Consider the following 18,476-nt stretch of genomic DNA (forward strand, 5'->3'; position numbering starts at 1 on the left):
GCCACACCTCATGCACGCTTCCTCGACTGCGCGAAGATGTGGTCGGCGACGGCGCACGCCGTGTATGCATGCACGATGCTGCCGGCTGTGGATCTGGCCGGACGAACGGGAAGATCGAATAGCTAGCAGGTAAGTAACCCTAGCGAGCGGTACGGTGTGGAGAGCACCGTGAAGGTAAGCTAGGGCTCTGGCCTACCTGGATCTAATTAAGCTGCGGAACAAACCTCGATCGATTTCGCGAAATGGAAGCAACCAGCCAGAACAAGAGGAAAAAAATGGTGCGAAAAAATAAAGAGAGAGAGAGAAGTACCGGAGGCGGAGGAGGAGAGGAGGAGACGGCGGCGTGCCATGGCCATGCCGCACGCACGCACTGCGAGTGTTTGTTTAATTGTTTATGTGCTCTACCCCTACCCAAGCAACGAATAGCAGTAGGCTGTCCGTGAGCGTGCTTGCTCAGTTAGTTGGACCGGGCCTTCCCAGAACAACCTTCCTTTTGTTTCGGCCCATTTCGGGTTAACACTTTATTATTTATATTTATAAAGTATTTACTTACTTCCTCAGAACTGTAATCTACGCACTCGCTAACTGCTGCTCCCTCCGTTTCATAATATTAGATGTTTGACTTTTTGCTTCCCATGTTTGATCATTTGTCTCATTCAAAAAAATTATGAAATATTATTTATTTTGCTTGTGACTTACTTTATTATCAAAATAAATTTAAGCACGATTTGTTATTTTTTTATATTTGTACTAAATTTTTAAATAAGACGAATGGTCAAACGTTGCAACTAAAAAAATCAAACATCTTACATTATGAAACGGAGGTAGTAATGTTTAGGTCTGGTATTGTTCTTTCTAAAAAAATTATGTTTAACTTAAAATACATTTAAAAAATAAGTTCAATATTAAATATGCTTTTGAGTAACTTAACCATCAACATAAATGAAAATTCATTTTCATGAAATTACAAGTACTGCATTGTGGAAGAGTAAAAATAAGTAACTATGTGAATAAAAATTCACAGGTAAACACAGCACTTTTTTTTTCTAATACAAGTAAATTCACATCATACAGTTACTAACTAGTTTTCATGTTATTACAAGCAGCTACAGTACTAGAGTACCTCTAAAAAATTGATAGAAATTCTAGTAATTTTTCATAATAACTACGTCCCTAGAGAAGTAAAGAACAAGAATAAATCTAAATAATTTGATGGACATAGTAAATCCAAAGTCAAACATATACTAAAAAAGTTAATAATGTCATTTATTAAATACGAAGGGAGTACTTCTCGACGAGCTCATCTTTTGGTTTTGCTTATACTTATAAGCTAAAATATAAATATTTAATCTTAAATTTAGAGTTGATTTTAGAGTTTTTTTATTTTAGTTTATTTTTCAGTCTTTGCTTTTAGGTCATAAGAACACATGTCTATAAAAGTTTTAATCATAAATCAATTATCATATCTAAATACGTCATGTTGTTTTTGCCACAAAAGGCAAAAAGATGAGCAAATCATAAACATAGCCCTACTAGGGAAAGATGAGCTCCCAAATATATATAACTAATACACAGATTTATGAAGTGCTTATTGCACCAAAAAAAACTTTTACAATAGTTTCCTATATATGAATGGTAGATATGAATGGTAGGTGACTAAATAAAATTGATGTTCCGTTTAATTTCCTAGAGTGATTTGGGTCATTTAGTTATTACACTAATTTTAAATTTATACATTTTACATTGGCGTAGAAAAGAATTTCATTTGTTTTTATATTAGTATAGATAGTTTTGTCAAAGTACTTGTTTGTTTCATGATATTTACTCTCTTAATCTCAGCTTTACATACGGGGAAATGATAACACGTGTTCAGTAACTATGGCGTCAAAAACAAACGCTATCAAAAAAACTGCCCTGTAACCACTTACATTCAATTTCGGCATGACAGCTAGCTTAAAAGTTTAATTATTTACACCACCGAGTTTAGCATAAGCTACAAGATCTGTGAAAAATATTCCCAATAGCGTATAATTCTAATTCATCTCAAAGTTGTTAATTTACAAACAACTTTCACCCGCATCTTGTAAAAAGACTCTCAGTAGAGTATAATTCTAACCCATCAACAAGGTTGACCAAACAACTTTCACCCGCATCTTGTAAATACCACAGCTAATCTCGTCCTCATTAGAGCCTCTAGTGAATGGGGTGAACTTCAAACTGCGACTGACGACATGATTCTGATGAATATTATGGGCATGGATATTCAATATCAACATCTCTTTTCTGGACACTGCTACGACACGTCGCAGCAGCTGCACGACTCTGTCATCACCAACTGCGTTTGGAGAACCGACATCACTGTCATACAGTACAATATCATTCGGAACATCTGTTGTGCAAGCCGTAATTTTCCCATGAAAAACTTCAGAATCTGACAGAATCTTGATCTCAACAGTGCCCTCCAGTGCTTCCTTAACACAAGCAGTTACAAGTTCCACCTCACTGAGCCTACTCTCCAAGGTTTCAGTCACAATCTTAAACCGACGAGTGTAGACTTTCATTTCAAGCAATCCTTTACTAAATTCCTTGTCATTGCACTCTTCATTCTCCTTAATCTTCAAATTTATCTCAAAAAATATTTCACCATAAAAAACAATTCCTCTAGTTGGTCCTGTGAGAATTATATCTTCATTCTACAAGAAAAATTACACAAGACGTTAGCCATATGTCACACTAATGATATATATAAAATAAATGATAATTATCCATAGAATATAATAGTATTGTTATTATTTATTAACCACCTTAAACCTGTACGCAGATTCATATTAAATTGATTTGCTAGCAACCTAGGCAAGAATTTGGACTGAGCTCATCAAAATTCACACAATCATTTAATTGCAATAATTATATATGATGACATGATCAATCAAATTAAAATATAATGACATGACTTAATATTTGAATACATAAAAAAAAGTAGGTATTTGTGTTTTGTATGAAACTAGTCCAAGTCATGCATATAGACAACTCAAATGTAGCTAGGTTTAGTATGCCTTTAACTGTACATAACTGTAAAGAAATTAGTTCGATGTATTATGTGAAATAGGAGAGATTAATAGTGTGAAGAGATACTCTTTAAAATACCTCTGACTGGATAACTTGGCAATTGTTCCTATTGCGCCGGAAGATGGTGATGCAGTTAAAATCTAATCCATCTCTGACTATCACAGTCCCATATAGATTGATAGGGTAGCCAACATCTGATGATTTTACTTTCAGAGATATTACATTTAACGAGCTAGTCAAAATGTGATCCTCTGGGATAATTGCGTCTGTAAAACGCATTGGACCATATTGCGCTGACAAAATTGAAAATGGAGTTAGTTTGCAACAGGGAAGAATATTGTGTTAACAAAAGTGTACGTTTGATAATGTCTCTAGAGGACAAAAGTTTTCATAAGGTAAACAGGGTTGTCCCTATCTTTTGAGCTGTTACGGAAATACAATTATGAAAATTATTTTAGTTGTTTCAGAAACAAAATTATTGCAGTTGAGAAAGTATCTGGCTACTTTTTAATCTTATATATACTTCAGAAAATCCAACCACATACCTGTCCATTTGCTAAATAAGATCTATGAGGTCAGAGAGAGTATATGTTCAATAGCATACTGCATGGGATATTTTACAACTAGGGAGAAACTGAACTAAATCCATCGCAATATCTGCTCATCTTAGCAAAACCTAAACAGTATGAGCTGTCTAATTCTTCATATAACAGCTTCCCTGTGTTTGGCTTGGACCTGCCCGAAATGAGAAAATTGATCATTTGCATCTCATCCACAGGAGGCAAACTACAATTTATCTGCTTGGTACCCCCCCCAATGGCCCCATCATCCCTGACATCGCATGATCTCCCTCCTCATCCACCACCCTGGCTCAAGGACACTAACATTTCAGGCCCCCACACCTAAATGTCACTCACCGTCGGTGTCTAGCCCGTCCAGTGCAAGGTCTCCAATGAGATATAATTTACTGCCAATTTGCATTTTGCAATCACTGGAAAAACAAGACCCTAGCTGCTGGTGGTACTAGCACTGACTATCTATGCCAAAAGTGACAAACAGTCCTTTTGGGCAGTGTGGCAAGTTATCAATTGCAAGATAAGGAGTGGCGAATGATCAAGAGCCACTGTGAAGAGTGGCACATGATCAAATTTCTCCATTCAGTGAGGATCCCATCTAGTGAATTTTAAGGTAGTTTGCTCCACTAAAAACATCTCCCAAATAGATACATGATAAGATATGAATCGGATATCTTTGTCTAATCTTTGATAGAAGGTGAGCAAATCATTTTTTCTGTGCTTATTGCATTGTTTCCTGTTCATGTGCCTGAAACTATTGGCCTGCCTTCACTCCACGTGTTTGATTGGATTATCAAAATCATGTGCATAGTGGGTGTGCGTTGATTTATGGAATATTGCTAGAGATGAGCGTAATCTTGCAGTGTGCTAGAAAAAAAATTGCAGTGTATTGATAACAACAATATGATAGACTGGAGTAATAGATTGTTGATGTGGCCATGACACATACTCTCCTTGTCAAGGTCGAAGATGGTGAGGTTTCGGAAGCAGGCGCGCGTGTAGTAGCTGATCCCTGTCTTGGGGTCATGCTCCCAATACTGGGAAGCCAGAGCACTACTCCTCGCCCACCTCTCCTTCACCTCCGGCGTGTCCCGATAACTCGTCGGCCTCGGCCGCCGGGGCTTCAAGCTCTGCTCCCGTCGCTTCTGTTTCGCTGCTTCCGCCGCCGCCTCCTTGTCGTCCTCCTCCACAAACAATGGCAAATCGAAGACATCCTCCATGGTGGTTCTTCAAAACCTAATCCATATGTATATATATTAATAAAATTCATATGTATTTATACTAATAAAATTGAAACATATCGGAAAGACGACGGATGGGAACGAAAAGGCTGGAGAAAGGAATTATTTATATCAAAATAGTAGCAATAGTCTCCCACCTCTTCCTCCTACACCGCCGCCACCGAGCTTGTGGTTGGGGTTAGGGAGCTCGTGGTTGGGGTTAGGGACTTAGGGCCTGTTTGGGGAGCTGGAAATTCTGAGAAGCTAGCTGGAGATTCTGGAAACTTGAGATTCTAAAAAGTTGAGAGGGCTCTGTTTGGGGGAGCTTCTGAGAATTTGCTGGCTAGTGTCCTGAGAGGCTGAATTGTCTGAAATACCCTGAAGTAGATGGGGATTCTGCTTATTTCTACATTGGTTGGTTTAACTACATCAATGTACATAAATGTTTTTATACAATTTTTAAAAAATTGTAAATTGTCATAAAGGTAGTCAAGAAAATTATAATTTCCTTTTTGAAGGCAATAAGAAAGTTAAATTACTTATGTAATAGGTTCCGTGCATATTACTTTGCCACCGCAATGTGTTCATAAATAAAGCACATACAAAATATTGCACTTTGTTGTGTTCATCAAGCACATAGCAAAATACTACTTCGCCAATACCATATGTACACCAAGCACATAACAAAGAACAACCTAAACCACTTTCATATTTCTATATATTGCGTCCTCTGTCCGCCATCAAAGCATTTGCAATAAAATCTCGAAAGACGCACATATCACCATCATTGGATGTGGTGCTAACATAATTGTCTTCTTCTTCAGGTGTATTGATAGGTGGCATATACTCTTCATCATTGTCACATCTCTCAAAAAGAACATCAGCCAAAGCACTATCACGGATGAAATTACGAAGGGCTATGCAAGCAATTATAATCAACTTTTGCTTCTCCACAGGCTAGCTAGGCATGTGCAACAGAATTCGCTATTTCATCTTCAACACTCCAAATGCACGTTCAATTACATTACGAGGAGAGGAGTGAGCATGATTGAATACCAAACTATTGGAATGTATATGTACAATAGGTGTATTGTTTGTGCTAGGTGAACATGGATTTTCAGCATAACTAGCATAAAAAGAACCCTATACCTGAACAAGTTCCATTTGAATCATCAAAATAACTAGCAGCAATTTGAGTAACCAAACCAGTTCACCACACATAAAAAATTTCAGATCCGAGCTAAGTGCAAAATAACACTAAAATAGATAAAAGGGGAAGAAGGAAAAAGGAACTCACCCTGTCCAGGTGTAGCACCGGAGGTGGAGGGGGCGAGAGAGGGAGTCACTGAACTCCGGCGAGGGGGACAGGCCCTAACAGCCGGCTAGAGGAGGAGGCCGCTCGTCGAAACTGAAGGAGGACGCCGCGCTCCGACAGAGGAAGGCTCGCCGCGCCCGCGGATCCTGCGCTGGAGAGGTGGCGTCCCGAACTGGGGAAAGAGGAGGCTGCCTGCCCCCGGCAACAGGAGAAGGCCGCCCGTCGCTAGTGGAAGAGACGCCGAGCTCCCTACTCCGGCGAGAGGGCGTGGGGAGGAGCAGGACGCCGTCGTCCAGATCCACGGACGAGAGGCCCTTAGGGCTAGGGTTACTCCGGACTTATAAAAGAGAGAGAGAGACGGATGAGGTTGGGGTTCGTAAGTTGAAACCATAACGATATCTGGGCTCGCTAAGGCCCACGGGATTGGAGAAAATAGAAAGAAAAAAAAGGTAGGGAAATATTTGGGATTCGGAATATATATAAGAGAAACAAAATAAGGAAGGAAAATAGGAAAAAATGCGAATAGGTGTTTTTTATACTAGAACTCACCAAATCACCTATTGGGAAATGGAACTTGTAGTCTCCCGAGGGCACTCTTTCGATCTCGAACAAAACAAGCAACGGATTGAGCGCGCTAGCGCGAAAGCGTTAGCACGCGCATCCGTTTTGTTGCTTCTAATCCAAAATGCTAGTTGCCTTGTAACGCATACACTTCCGTGTTTGTCCCATCGACGAAGGCCAATGAGACTACTATAACCACTGAGATTGTAGAGCAGGTACTAGTATTGTGGATTGATTCATTTCAGTTAAAAGACCCGACGTGGCAAAGCCTTGCGTTAAAATAGTACTCGGTGTAGTTCGTCGCCATCCACTCCTCTCTTGATATATAATCCAGTTTCTGCCATGGCCCCCAATAGCATATCCTCTCAATCGATCGATCTTCAATTAGCCTGCATCATCACCACATCAATATAATGAATAGACGGATCATATCAAATATCACCATCATCATCGACTAAACTGTACTGCATAACTATCATGCATGCATGGCATATCTAGAATATATATTAAATTATAATGGTATATCTACAAATAGATGAACTGTAACGGTATATTTCAAAACCTTAAAAATTGTAATGACATGGATCCAATTAACCCTAAATTATAATGGCATATCTATGAATATATGAATTGTAATGGCATATTTTAAAACCGTAAAAAATATAATAGCATGGACGATCCAATTAACCATATTGAAGGGTTAATTGGGTCAGGTCATCATCATCAGACGACGACAAGAAGATCAGTATATCAAAATGTATGTACGATGATCAATCAAATGATAAACATTACAATGAAGCATGCATATGGATCGGTACTTAGGTGTTAAGCCCCCTACCCAGCGACCAGCGAGCTTGGCACGGCGCGGCCATGCTCAAAGCAGACATGCGGCGTCGCGGTGATATGGGCTGGTCCGCGAGTAGCGCGGGCGTGAGAGATGGAGGGGAGGCAGATCATTGTCTGGGCAGAGCCACATCACGTAGCCGCGACTTTCTTAGCAACCTCTGTCGTCCGCTGCTCGGCTGCTGCAGGCTCCAAGTGTAGCTGGCTCGCCGCCGCCGGTCACCCGGGGCACGGCGCTAGCGTAGACGACCGGTGGCGGATCCAACATGGGAGCGGCGGGGTCTCGAGCCCCTGCTACCCCCGTTAAATCTATTGGAGCCCCCATAAAGACCCCCCCTAAAATTTTATGGTGAAGATTAGTAGAAACGGGGGCTGAAACTCTATCTAATTTGTTCAGACCCCCCTAATCTCGTTGGCTAGATCCGTCAATGTAGATGACTGACTCGTTGAACGCCGCTCCCGTCGCCAGATCCTTCCGAAGCACGCTGTCAGCGAACTACCTGACAGTGAGGCGAGCGGCATCGCGAAGACGGCTGAGAAGATGGGAGCGGAGGGTGTGCCCGATACGCTACAGTCAACACTGCAAGGCGAGGAGAATATGGCCCGTCCAGAGCAGGTGGGTCGGCCCAACAAGCGCTACGGTGGCGGGTGCATGTGTAATAATTTTTTGGAATTTTGAATTTTATTTATTAAATAATTTACAAATTTAATTTTGCATTTCAAAAATCACAAAACTAACATTCTGCCGCTCTCTATGAGGGCGGAAAGGTGACGTGGCAAACGGTCACTCGGTCGCGAGCAATAGCCGTAACAGCGACACGGCGAATTTTGCTTTTAGGCCCTTTCCGCCGGCAAGGGCCTAAATGCAAATTTGCCGCGCTGCCAAGGAAAAGGAATTCTACGATTGAACCAAGAATTTTTCGATTAAACCGTGGTTTGATACATATATGTATATCGTACGTAATTGTTTAATAACAAGAACTAGCTTAGCTCAGTGGCCACCATTTCACTCTTTCATTTAGAAGACTAAGGGTCGAATTCAACCAAGAGCATATTTTTTTTGATTTTTTCTCAGGCTTGCAAAAAATAGGAAGAAATATCCTTTGGCAAGGATTTGATCTCGAGTCTTCTAGATAGGAGAAGAAGAGGATGACCACTGAGCTAAGTAGTAGTATTGATCAAAAAACTTCATACATCATAGATATATGTATTAAACCACGGTTAAATCGTGAAATTTTCGGACGGTGTGGCAAATTTTGCACTTAGGTCCTTGCCGCCCTTACAGAGGGCAGAAAGGGTCTAAAAGCAAAATTCACCGTGTCGCCGTTTACGGCCGTTGCTCGCTACCGAGTGGTCGTTTGCCACGTCACCTTTCCGCCCTCCTAGAGGGCGGCAGGAGGTTAGTTTTGTGATTTTTTTGAAATGCAAAATTAAATTTGTAAATTATTTAATAAATAAAAAATTCTAATAGCTAGACTAGTGAAGAGGAGAAAATGGACATTTGACCACATTCAAAAGGCGGTTTCGCCAGAATGCCATCCCGAAAACGCGTTTCGGTAAAATGCCATACCGAGCGAAGGTTTACAGCCATTTTGCCATTTTTCTGGTTTTATTCAATTTCTTAATTTTTTTGCCTCATCCACCGGATGGGCTAACCAAATTGTCCCTCGGTCGATCTGTTACAAAACAGACCGACGTCGCGGCGCCTCCCGGTGGTGGGTGAAGGAGACGTCGACGTCACCGCCGGCTGCGAGCGCGGCGAGGGGTTGCTAGCCTAGATAGCCGCTGCCGCTGCTGACGAGTACGCGCCTCCTCTCCTCCATCTCTCTCTCTCTTCATGAGTGGAGCGTGAGATCTGCAATAGCATCGCAGCTTCAATGGCGAAGTACCTAGCCGAAGGATTCGAAGACGGCGTGGAGGCCATAGCCGATGGAGCGGATGTCTACCCGGAAGGCGCGGAGGCTAGGCAGTGCGTGGAGGAGGAGCCGCGGCAGCCCATCTGAGGGCCAATTTGGTCGACCCATCCAGTGGACGAGGCCAAAAAATTGAGAAATTGAATAAAATGAGAAAAATGGCAAAATGGCTGTAAGCCGCTTGGAATGGTATTTTAGCGAAACGCGTTTTCAGGATGGCATTATGGTAAAACCGCTTTTTGAACGTGGCCAAATGTCTATTTTCTCAGTGAACAGGGTATAAATATGTAACAGAACAGGGAGAGGAGGCTGGCGGGGAACACGCGGTGGCGTAGGCAGCGGTAGCTCGATCCGGTCGGATTGAGATGTTCTTGTATCGTGTTCTTACCGGTTCATCAATACCATCTGCTATTTTCCCTCTGGTTTCTCACACATGCATCCTCGACGGCGCAAGCCGCGTGGTTGCTGCCGGCGACGCCCGGTCACTGGAGGCGTAGGTCGCAGGCCGGCGTGACGGTAGGCCATGGCGCGAGCAGCAAGGGGCTAGGGCGTGGTCCGCGCGGACGCACGGTCACGCGGGCCGCGCAGGGGAAGGCCGTCCGCCGCCGGCAGCAGCGCACCAAAGTCCCAGGCGGCATGCCACACCTTGAAGCACACATCCTCGACGGCGCGAAGATGCGGTCGGCGCCGGCGCACGCCGCGTCGTTGCTGTCGTCGACGTCTGGTCACTGGAGGCTTAGGTCGCAGGCGTGACGATAGCCCATGGTGCGAGCAGCAATGGGCTAGCGCGTGGTCGGCGCGGACGCACGGACACGCGGAGGCGGTGCGGCCGCTCAGGGGAAGGCCGTCCGCTGCCGGCAGCTGCGCACCAAAGTCTCAGGCGGCATGCCACACCTCGAAGCACGCATCCTCGACGGCGCGAAGATGCGGTCGGATCCGGCGCACGCCGCGTCGTTGCTGCCGTCGACGCCCGGTCACTGGAGGCGTAGGTCGCAGCCGTGACGGTAGGCCATGGCGCGAGCAGCAAGGGGCTAGGGCATGGTCCGTGCGGACGCACGGACACGCGGAGGCGTTGCGGCCGCGCAGGGGAAGGCCGTCCGCGCCGGCAACAGCGCACCAAAGTCTCAGGCGGATGCCACACCTCATGCACGCTTCCTCGACTGCGCGAAGATGTGGTCGGCGACGGCGCACGCCGTGTATGCATGCACGATGCTGCCGGCTGTGGATCTGGCCGGACGAACGGGAAGATCGAATAGCTAGCAGGTAAGTAACCCTAGCGAGCGGTACGGTGTGGAGAGCACCGTGAAGGTAAGCTAGGGCTCTGGCCTACCTGGATCTAATTAAGCTGCGGAACAAACCTCGATCGATTTCGCGAAATGGAAGCAACCAGCCAGGACAAGAGGAAAAAAATGGTGCGAAAAAATGAAGAGAGAGAGAGAAGTACCGGAGGCGGAGGAGGAGAGGCGGAGACGGCGGCGTGCCATGGCCATGCCGCACGCACGCACTGCGAGTGTTTGTTTAATTGTTTATGTGCTCTACCCCTACCCAAGCAACGAATAGCAGTAGGCTGTCCGTGAGCGTTCTTGCTCAGTTAGTTGGACCGGGCCTTCCCAGAACAACCTTCCTTTTGTTTCGGCCCATTTCGGGTTAACACTTTATTATTTATATTTATAAAGTATTTACTTACTTCCTCAGAACTGTAATCTACGCACTCGCTAACTGCTGCTCCCTCCGTTTCATAATATTAGATGTTTGACTTTTTGCTTCCCATGTTTGATCATTTGTCTCATTCAAAAAAATTATGAAATATTATTTATTTTGCTTGTGACTTACTTTATTATCAAAATAAATTTAAGCACGATTTGTTATTTTTTTATATTTGTACTAAATTTTTAAATAAGACGAATGGTCAAACGTTGCAACTAAAAAAATCAAACATCTTACATTATGAAACGGAGGTAGTAATGTTTAGGTCTGGTATTGTTCTTTCTAAAAAAATTATGTTTAACTTAAAATAAATTTAAAAAATAAGTTCAATATTAAATATGCTTTTGAGTAACTTAACCATCAACATAAATGAAAATTCATTTTCATGAAATTACAAGTACTGCATTGTGGAAGAGTAAAAATAAGTAACTATGTGAATAAAAATTCACAGGTAAACACAGCACTTTTTTTTTCTAATACAAGTAAATTCACATCATACAGTTACTAACTAGTTTTCATGTTATTACAAGCAGCTACAGTACTAGAGTACCTCTAAAAAATTGATAGAAATTCTAGTAATTTTTCATAATAACTACGTCCCTAGAGAAGTAAAGAACAAGAATAAATCTAAATAATTTGATGGACATAGTAAATCCAAAGTCAAACATATACTAAAAAAGTTAATAATGTCATTTATTAAATACGAAGGGAGTACTTCTCGACGAGCTCATCTTTTGGTTTTGCTTATACTTATAAGCTAAAATTTAAATATTTAATCTTAAATTTAGAGTTGATTTTAGAGTTTTTTTATTTTAGTTTATTTTTCAGTCTTTGCTTTTAGGTCATAAGAACACATGTCTATAAAAGTTTTAATCATAAATCAATTATCATATCTAAATACGTCATGTTGTTTTTGCCACAAAAGGCAAAAAGATGAGCAAATCATAAACATAGCCCTACTACGGAAAGATGAGCTCCCAAATATATATAACTAATACACAGATTTATGAAGTGCTTATTGCACCAAAAAAAACTTTTACAATAGTTTCCTATATATGAATGGTAGATATGAATGGTAGGTGACTAAATAAAATTGATGTTCCGTTTAATTTCCTAGAGTGATTTGGGTCATTTAGTTATTACACTAATTTTAAATTTATACATTTTACATTGGCGTAGAAAAGAATTTCATTTGTTTTTATATTAGTATAGATAGTTTTGTCAAAGTACTTGTTTGTTTCATGATATTTACTCTCTTAATCTCAGGTTTACATACGGGGAAATGATAACACGTGTTCAGTAACTATGGCGTCAAAAACAAACGCTATCAAAAAAACTGCCCTGTAACCACTTACATTCAATTTCGGCATGACAGCTAGCTTAAAAGTTTAATTATTTACACCACCGAGTTTAGCATAAGCTACAAGATCTGTGAAAAATATTCCCAATAGCGTATAATTCTAATTCATCTCAAAGTTGTTAATTTACAAACAACTTTCACCCGCATCTTGTAAAAAGACTCTCAGTAGAGTATAATTCTAACCCATCAACAAGGTTGACCAAACAACTTTCACCCGCATCTTGTAAATACCACAGCTAATCTCGTCCTCATTAGAGCCTCTAGTGAATGGGGTGAACTTCAAACTGCGACTGACGACATGATTCTGATGAATATTATGGGCATGGATATTCAATATCAACATCTCTTTTCTGGACACTGCTACGACACGTCGCAGCAGCTGCACGACTCTGTCATCACCAACCGCGTTTGCAGAACCGACATCACTGTCATACAGTACAATATCATTCGGAACATCTGTTGTGCAAGCCGTAATTTTCCCATGAAAAACTTCAGAATCTGACAGAATCTTTATCTCAACAGTGCCCTCCAATGCTTCCTTAACACAAGCAGTTACAAGTTCCACCTCACTGAGCCTACTCTCCAAGGTTTCAGTCACAATCTTAAACCGACGAGTGTAGACTTTCATTTCAAGCAATCCTTTACTAAATTCCTTGTCATTGCACTCTTCATTCTCCTTAATCTTCAAATTTATCTCAAAAAATATTTCACCATAAAAAACAATTCCTCTAGTTGGTCCTGTGAGAATTATATCTTCATTCTACAAGAAAAATTACACAAGACGTTAGCCATATGTCACACTAATGATATATATAAAATAAATGATAATTATCCATAGAATATAATAGTATTGTTATTATTTATTAACCACCTTAAACCTGTACGCAGATTCATATTAAATTGATTTGCTAGCAACCTAGGCAAGAATTTGGACTGAGCTCATCAAAATTCACACAATGATTTAATTGCAATAATTATATATGATGACATGATCAATCAAATTAAAATATAATGACATGACTTAATATTTGAATACATAAAAAAAAGTAGGTATTTGTGTTTTGTATGAAACTAGTCCAAGTCATGCATATAGACAACTCAAATGTAGCTAGGTTTAGTATGCCTTTAACTGTACATAACTGTAAAGAAATTAGTTCGATGTATTATGTGAAATAGGAGAGATTAATAGTGTGAAGAGATACTCTTTAAAATACCTCTGACTGGATAACTTGGCAATTGTTCCTATTGCGCCGGAAGATGGTGATGCAGTTAAAATCTAATCCATCTCTGACTATCACAGTCCCATATAGATTGATAGGGTAGCCAACATCCGATGATTTTACTTTCAGAGATATTACATTTAACGAGCTAGTCAAAATGTGATCCTCTGGGATAATTGCGTCTGTAAAACGCATTGGACCATATTGTGCTGACAAAATTGAAAATGGAGTTAGTTTGCAACAGGGAAGAATAGTGTGTTAACAAAAGTATACGTTTGATAATGTCTCTAGAGGACAAAAGTTTTCATAAGGTAAACAGGGTTGTCCCTATCTTTTGAGCTGTTACGGAAATACAATTATGAAAATTATTTTAGTTGTTTCAGAAACAAAATTATTGCAGTTGAGAAAGTATCTGGCTACTTTTTAATCTTCTATATACTTCAGAAAATCCAACCATACACCTGTCCATTTGCTAAATAAGATCTATGAGGTCAGAGAGAGTATATGTTCAATAGCATACTGCATGGGATATTTTACAACTAGGGAGAAACTGAACTAAATCCATCGCAATATCTGCTCATCTTAGCAAAACCTAAACAGTATGAGCTGTCTAATTCTTCATATAACAGCTTACCTGTGTTTGGCTTGGACCTGCCCGAAATGAGAAAATTGATCATTTGCATCTCATCCACAGGAGGCAAACTACAATTTATCTGCTTGGTACCCCCCCCCCACATGGCCCCATCATCCCTGACATCGCATGATCTCCCTCCTCATCCACCACCCTGGCTCAAGGACACTAACATTTCAGGCCCCCACACCTAAATGTCACTCACCGTCGGTGTCTAGCCCGTCCAGTGCAAGGTCTCCAATGAGATATAATTTACTGCCAATTTGCATTTTGCAATCACTGGAAAAACAAGACCCTAGCTGCTGGTGGTACTAGCACTGACTATCTATGCCAAAAGTGACAAACAGTCCTTTTGGGCAGTGTGGCAAGTTATCAATTGCAAGATAAGGAGTGGCGAATGATCAAGAGCCACTGTGAAGAGTGGCACATGATCAAATTTCTCCAGTCAGTGAGGATCCCATCTAGTGAATTTTAAGGTAGTTTGCTCCACTAAAAACATCTCCCAAATAGATACATGATAAGATATGAATCGGATATCTTTGATAGAAGGTGAGCAAATCATTTTTTCTGTGCTTATTGCATTGTTTCCTGTTCATGTGCCTGAAACTATTGGCCTGCCTTCACTCCACGTGTTTGATTGGATTATCAAAATCATGTGCATAGTGGGTGTGCGTTGATTTATGGAATATTGCTAGAGATGAGCGTAATCTTGCAGTGTGCTAGAAAAAAAATTGCAGTGTATTGATAACAACAATATGATAGACTGGAGTAATAATTAGATTGTTGATGTGGCCATGACACATACTCTCCTTGTCAAGGTCGAAGATGGTGAGGTTTAGGAAGCAGGCACGCGTGTAGTAGCTGATCCCTGTCTTGGGGTCATGCTCCCAATACTGGGAAGCCAGAGCACTACTCCTCGCCCACCTCTCCTTCATCTCCGGCGTGTCGCGATAACTCGTCGGCCTCGGCCGCCGGGGCTTCAAGCTCTGCTCCCGTCGCTTCTGTTTCGCTGCTTCCGCCGCCGCCTCCTCGTCGTCCTCCTCCACAAACAATGGCAAATCGAGGACATCCTCCATGGTGGTTCTTCAAAACCTAATCCATATGTATATATATTAATAAAATTCATATGTATTTATACTAATAAAATTGAAACATATCGGAAAGTCGACGGATGGGAACGAAAAGGCTGGAGAAAGGAATTATTTATATCAAAATAGTAGCAATAGTCTCCCACCTCTTCCTCCTACACCGCCGCCACCGAGCTTGTGGTTGGGGTTAGGGAGCTCGTGGTTGGGGTTAGGGACTTAGGGCCTGTTTGGGGGAGCTGGAAATTCTGAGAAGCTAGCTGGAGATTCTGGAAACTTGAGATTCTAAAAAGTTGAGAGGGCTCTGTTTGGGGGAGCTTCTGAGAATTTGCTGGCTAGTGTCCTGAGAGGCTGAATTGTCTGAAATACCCTGAAGTAGATGGGGATTCTGCTTATTTCTACATTGGTTGGTTTAACTACATCAATGTACATAAATGTTTTTATACAATTTTTAAAAAAATGTAAATTGTCATAAAGGTAGTCAAGAGAATTATAATTTCCTTTTTGAAGGCAATAAGAAAGTTAAATTACTTATGTAATAGGTTCCGTGCATATTACTTTGCCACCGCGATGTGTTCATAAATAAAGCACATACAAAATATTGCACTTTGTTGTGTTCATCAAGCACATAGCAAAATACTACTTCGCCAATACCATATGTACACCAAGCACATAACAAAGAACAACCTAAACCACTTTCATATTTCTATATATTGCGTCCTCTGTCCGCCATCAAAGCATTTGCAATAAAATCTCGAAAGACGCACATATCACCATCATTGGATGTGGTGCTAACATAATTGTCTTCTTCTTCAGGTGTATTGATAGGTGGCATATACTCTCATCATTGTCACATCTCTCAAAAAGAACATCAGCCAAAGCACTATCACGGATGAAATTACGAAGGGCTATGCAAGCAATTATAATCAACTTTTGCTTCTCCACAGGGTAGCTAGGCATGTGCAACAGAATTCGCTATTTCATCTTCAACACTCCAAATGCACGTTCAATCACATTACGAGGAGAGGAGTGAGCATGATTGAATACCAAACTATTGGAATGTATATGTACAATAGGTGTATTGTTTGTGCTAGGTGAACATGGATTTTCAGCATAACTAGCATAAAAAGAACCCTATACCTGAACAAGTTCCATTTGAATCATCAAAATAACTAGCAGCAATTTGAGTAACCAAACCAGTTCACCACACATAAAAAATTTCAGATCCGAGCTAAGTGCAAAATAACACTAAAATAGATAAAAGGGGAAGAAGGAAAAAGGAACTCACCCTGTCCAGGTGTAGCACCGGAGGTGGAGGGGGCGAGAGAGGGAGTCACTGAACTCCGGCGAGGGGGACAGGCCCTAACAGCCGGCTAGAGGAGGAGGCCGCTCGTCGAAACTGAAGGAGGACGCCGCGCTCCGACAGAGGAAGGCTCGCCGCGCCCGCGGATGCTGCGCTGGAGAGGTGGCGTCCCGAACTGGGGAAAGAGGAGGCTGCCTGCCCCCGGCAACAGGAGAAGGCCGCCCGTCGCTAGTGGAAGAGACGCCGAGCTCCCTACTCCGGCGAGAGGGCGTGGGGAGGAGCAGGACGCCGTCGTCCAGATCCACGGACGAGAGGCCCTTAGGGCTAGGGTTACTCCGGACTTATAAAAGAGAGAGAGAGACGGATGAGGTTGGGGTTCGTAAGTTGAAACCATAACGATATCTGGGCTCGCTAAGGCCCACGGGATTGGAGAAAATAGAAAGAAAAAAAAAGGTAGGGAAATATTTGGGATTCGGAATATATATAAGAGAAACAAAATAAGGAAGGAAAATAGGAAAAAATGCGAATAGGTGTTTTTTATACTAGAACTCACCAAATCACCTATTGGGAAATGGAACTTGTAGTCTCCCGAGGGCACTCTTTCGATCTCGAACAGACATTAGGTTAGGACCATCAAGCTGTAAGTGCCTTATTGTATTCGTTAATCGTGATTCAGGTGAGGTGTAAAGACGTTTCATCATATTCGTTTTTTATCGCATCGTTTCATGCAGGGTTTCACTTATCGCGGAGGCCCTCCAAACCGCTCATGCGCAAAATAAGACAATAGATTTTAGCTATATAGTAGTTAATTTCATTATTTATAATATTAAATAGCTATTAAAAATAAGACAATATTTTATCTTTTATCATTTATCAGCAAAAGAAAACAATTGTGGTAATTATAGATAAAACCTTTTATATCTATGTTATTAGTGATTCAAATATTAATACTACAAAATAGACTAGGATGAAAGACCATGCATGATAAGAGTTAAAATTCAATTATGGTTGTTGTTGTAAGTTACTCCGTCTGTCCCTAAATGTTTGACGCCATTGACTTTTTTATACACGTTTGGTCAATCATCTTATTCAATTTTTTTAAATATGTAAGCTATAAATAAAATGATATAAAAATATTTAATAATTTTGAATTTTTAAATAAGACGAATGGTTATAAAAATATCAACGGCGTCAAGTATTTAGGAACGGAGGCATAACAAGCAGACGTGGAAAGTTAATTAGCCAAAAAAAAAGACTTGTGGGTTACATGACACGCGGACACAGTGGAGTAAACGGGAGAGCAATATTTCTTCCAACCTTAAAAAGCTGATTAGACGAGTTTCAAATAAAAAAGGAACTGATTAGACAAGCGGCCAACACACTAGTATGATAATTCAAAAATAAATACATAAATGCAATTAAAATTATGACTAAGCTGCCTCAGATCGCAGCTCAGCTTCATAGGCGATGAAATGGTGTCCCAATGGAGGTGTCCTATAATGTAACCACGTCGAGATGACATGCTCAGTTGCATATCCAGTTGAACGTGAATTTCAATAAACATATGTACAGAAATGAGACACTTTTAACGTAAAATGAATGAAACGCGGTCATTGACTCGTGGGCTCATAGATAATGGGATCTAATTATCGACGAACGCGTCAACGGTTAAGC

The 18,476-nt window shown here is 41.2% G+C and overlaps 2 protein-coding genes across 2 annotated transcripts; both read right to left on the minus strand.

Annotated features, from left to right (window-relative positions):
• Positions 1–1,919: 1,919 nt before the first annotated feature.
• On the minus strand, positions 1,920–4,864 carry LOC121055609. Its single transcript, XM_040528492.1, has 3 exons — positions 4,594–4,864; positions 3,148–3,362; positions 1,920–2,693 (listed from the first exon to the last, which is right to left on the minus strand). The coding sequence occupies exons 1-3, from the start codon at positions 4,862–4,864 to the stop codon at positions 2,112–2,114; spliced, it is 1,068 nt and encodes a 355-aa protein (XP_040384426.1). The 3' UTR covers positions 1,920–2,111.
• A 7,685-nt stretch (positions 4,865–12,549) lies between these two features.
• LOC121055601 lies at positions 12,550–15,490 on the minus strand. The gene is made up of 3 exons (XM_040528464.1): positions 15,220–15,490; positions 13,778–13,992; positions 12,550–13,323 (listed from the first exon to the last, which is right to left on the minus strand). Exons 1-3 carry the CDS (start codon positions 15,488–15,490, stop codon positions 12,742–12,744), a joined length of 1,068 nt encoding a protein of 355 aa, XP_040384398.1. The 3' UTR covers positions 12,550–12,741.
• Between the last annotated feature and the right edge of the window lie 2,986 nt (positions 15,491–18,476).

Source organism: Oryza brachyantha, chromosome 10, assembly GCF_000231095.2.
Source record: "Oryza brachyantha chromosome 10, ObraRS2, whole genome shotgun sequence".
NCBI lineage: Eukaryota > Viridiplantae > Streptophyta > Magnoliopsida > Poales > Poaceae > Oryza > Oryza brachyantha.

Coding starts and splice junctions, on each gene's coding strand:
- LOC121055601 (XM_040528464.1), bottom strand. CDS start 15,490: ATGGAGGATGTCCTCGATTTGCCATTGTTTGTGGAGGAGGACGACGAG. Junction 13,993..15,219: donor CTTCGACCTTGACAAGGAGA/GTATGTGTCATG, acceptor CAATTTTGTCAG/CACAATATGGTCCAATGCGT. Junction 13,324..13,777: donor GCCAAGTTATCCAGTCAGAG/GTATTTTAAAGA, acceptor TTTTTCTTGTAG/AATGAAGATATAATTCTCAC.
- LOC121055609 (XM_040528492.1), bottom strand. CDS start 4,864: ATGGAGGATGTCTTCGATTTGCCATTGTTTGTGGAGGAGGACGACAAG. Junction 3,363..4,593: donor CTTCGACCTTGACAAGGAGA/GTATGTGTCATG, acceptor CAATTTTGTCAG/CGCAATATGGTCCAATGCGT. Junction 2,694..3,147: donor GCCAAGTTATCCAGTCAGAG/GTATTTTAAAGA, acceptor TTTTTCTTGTAG/AATGAAGATATAATTCTCAC.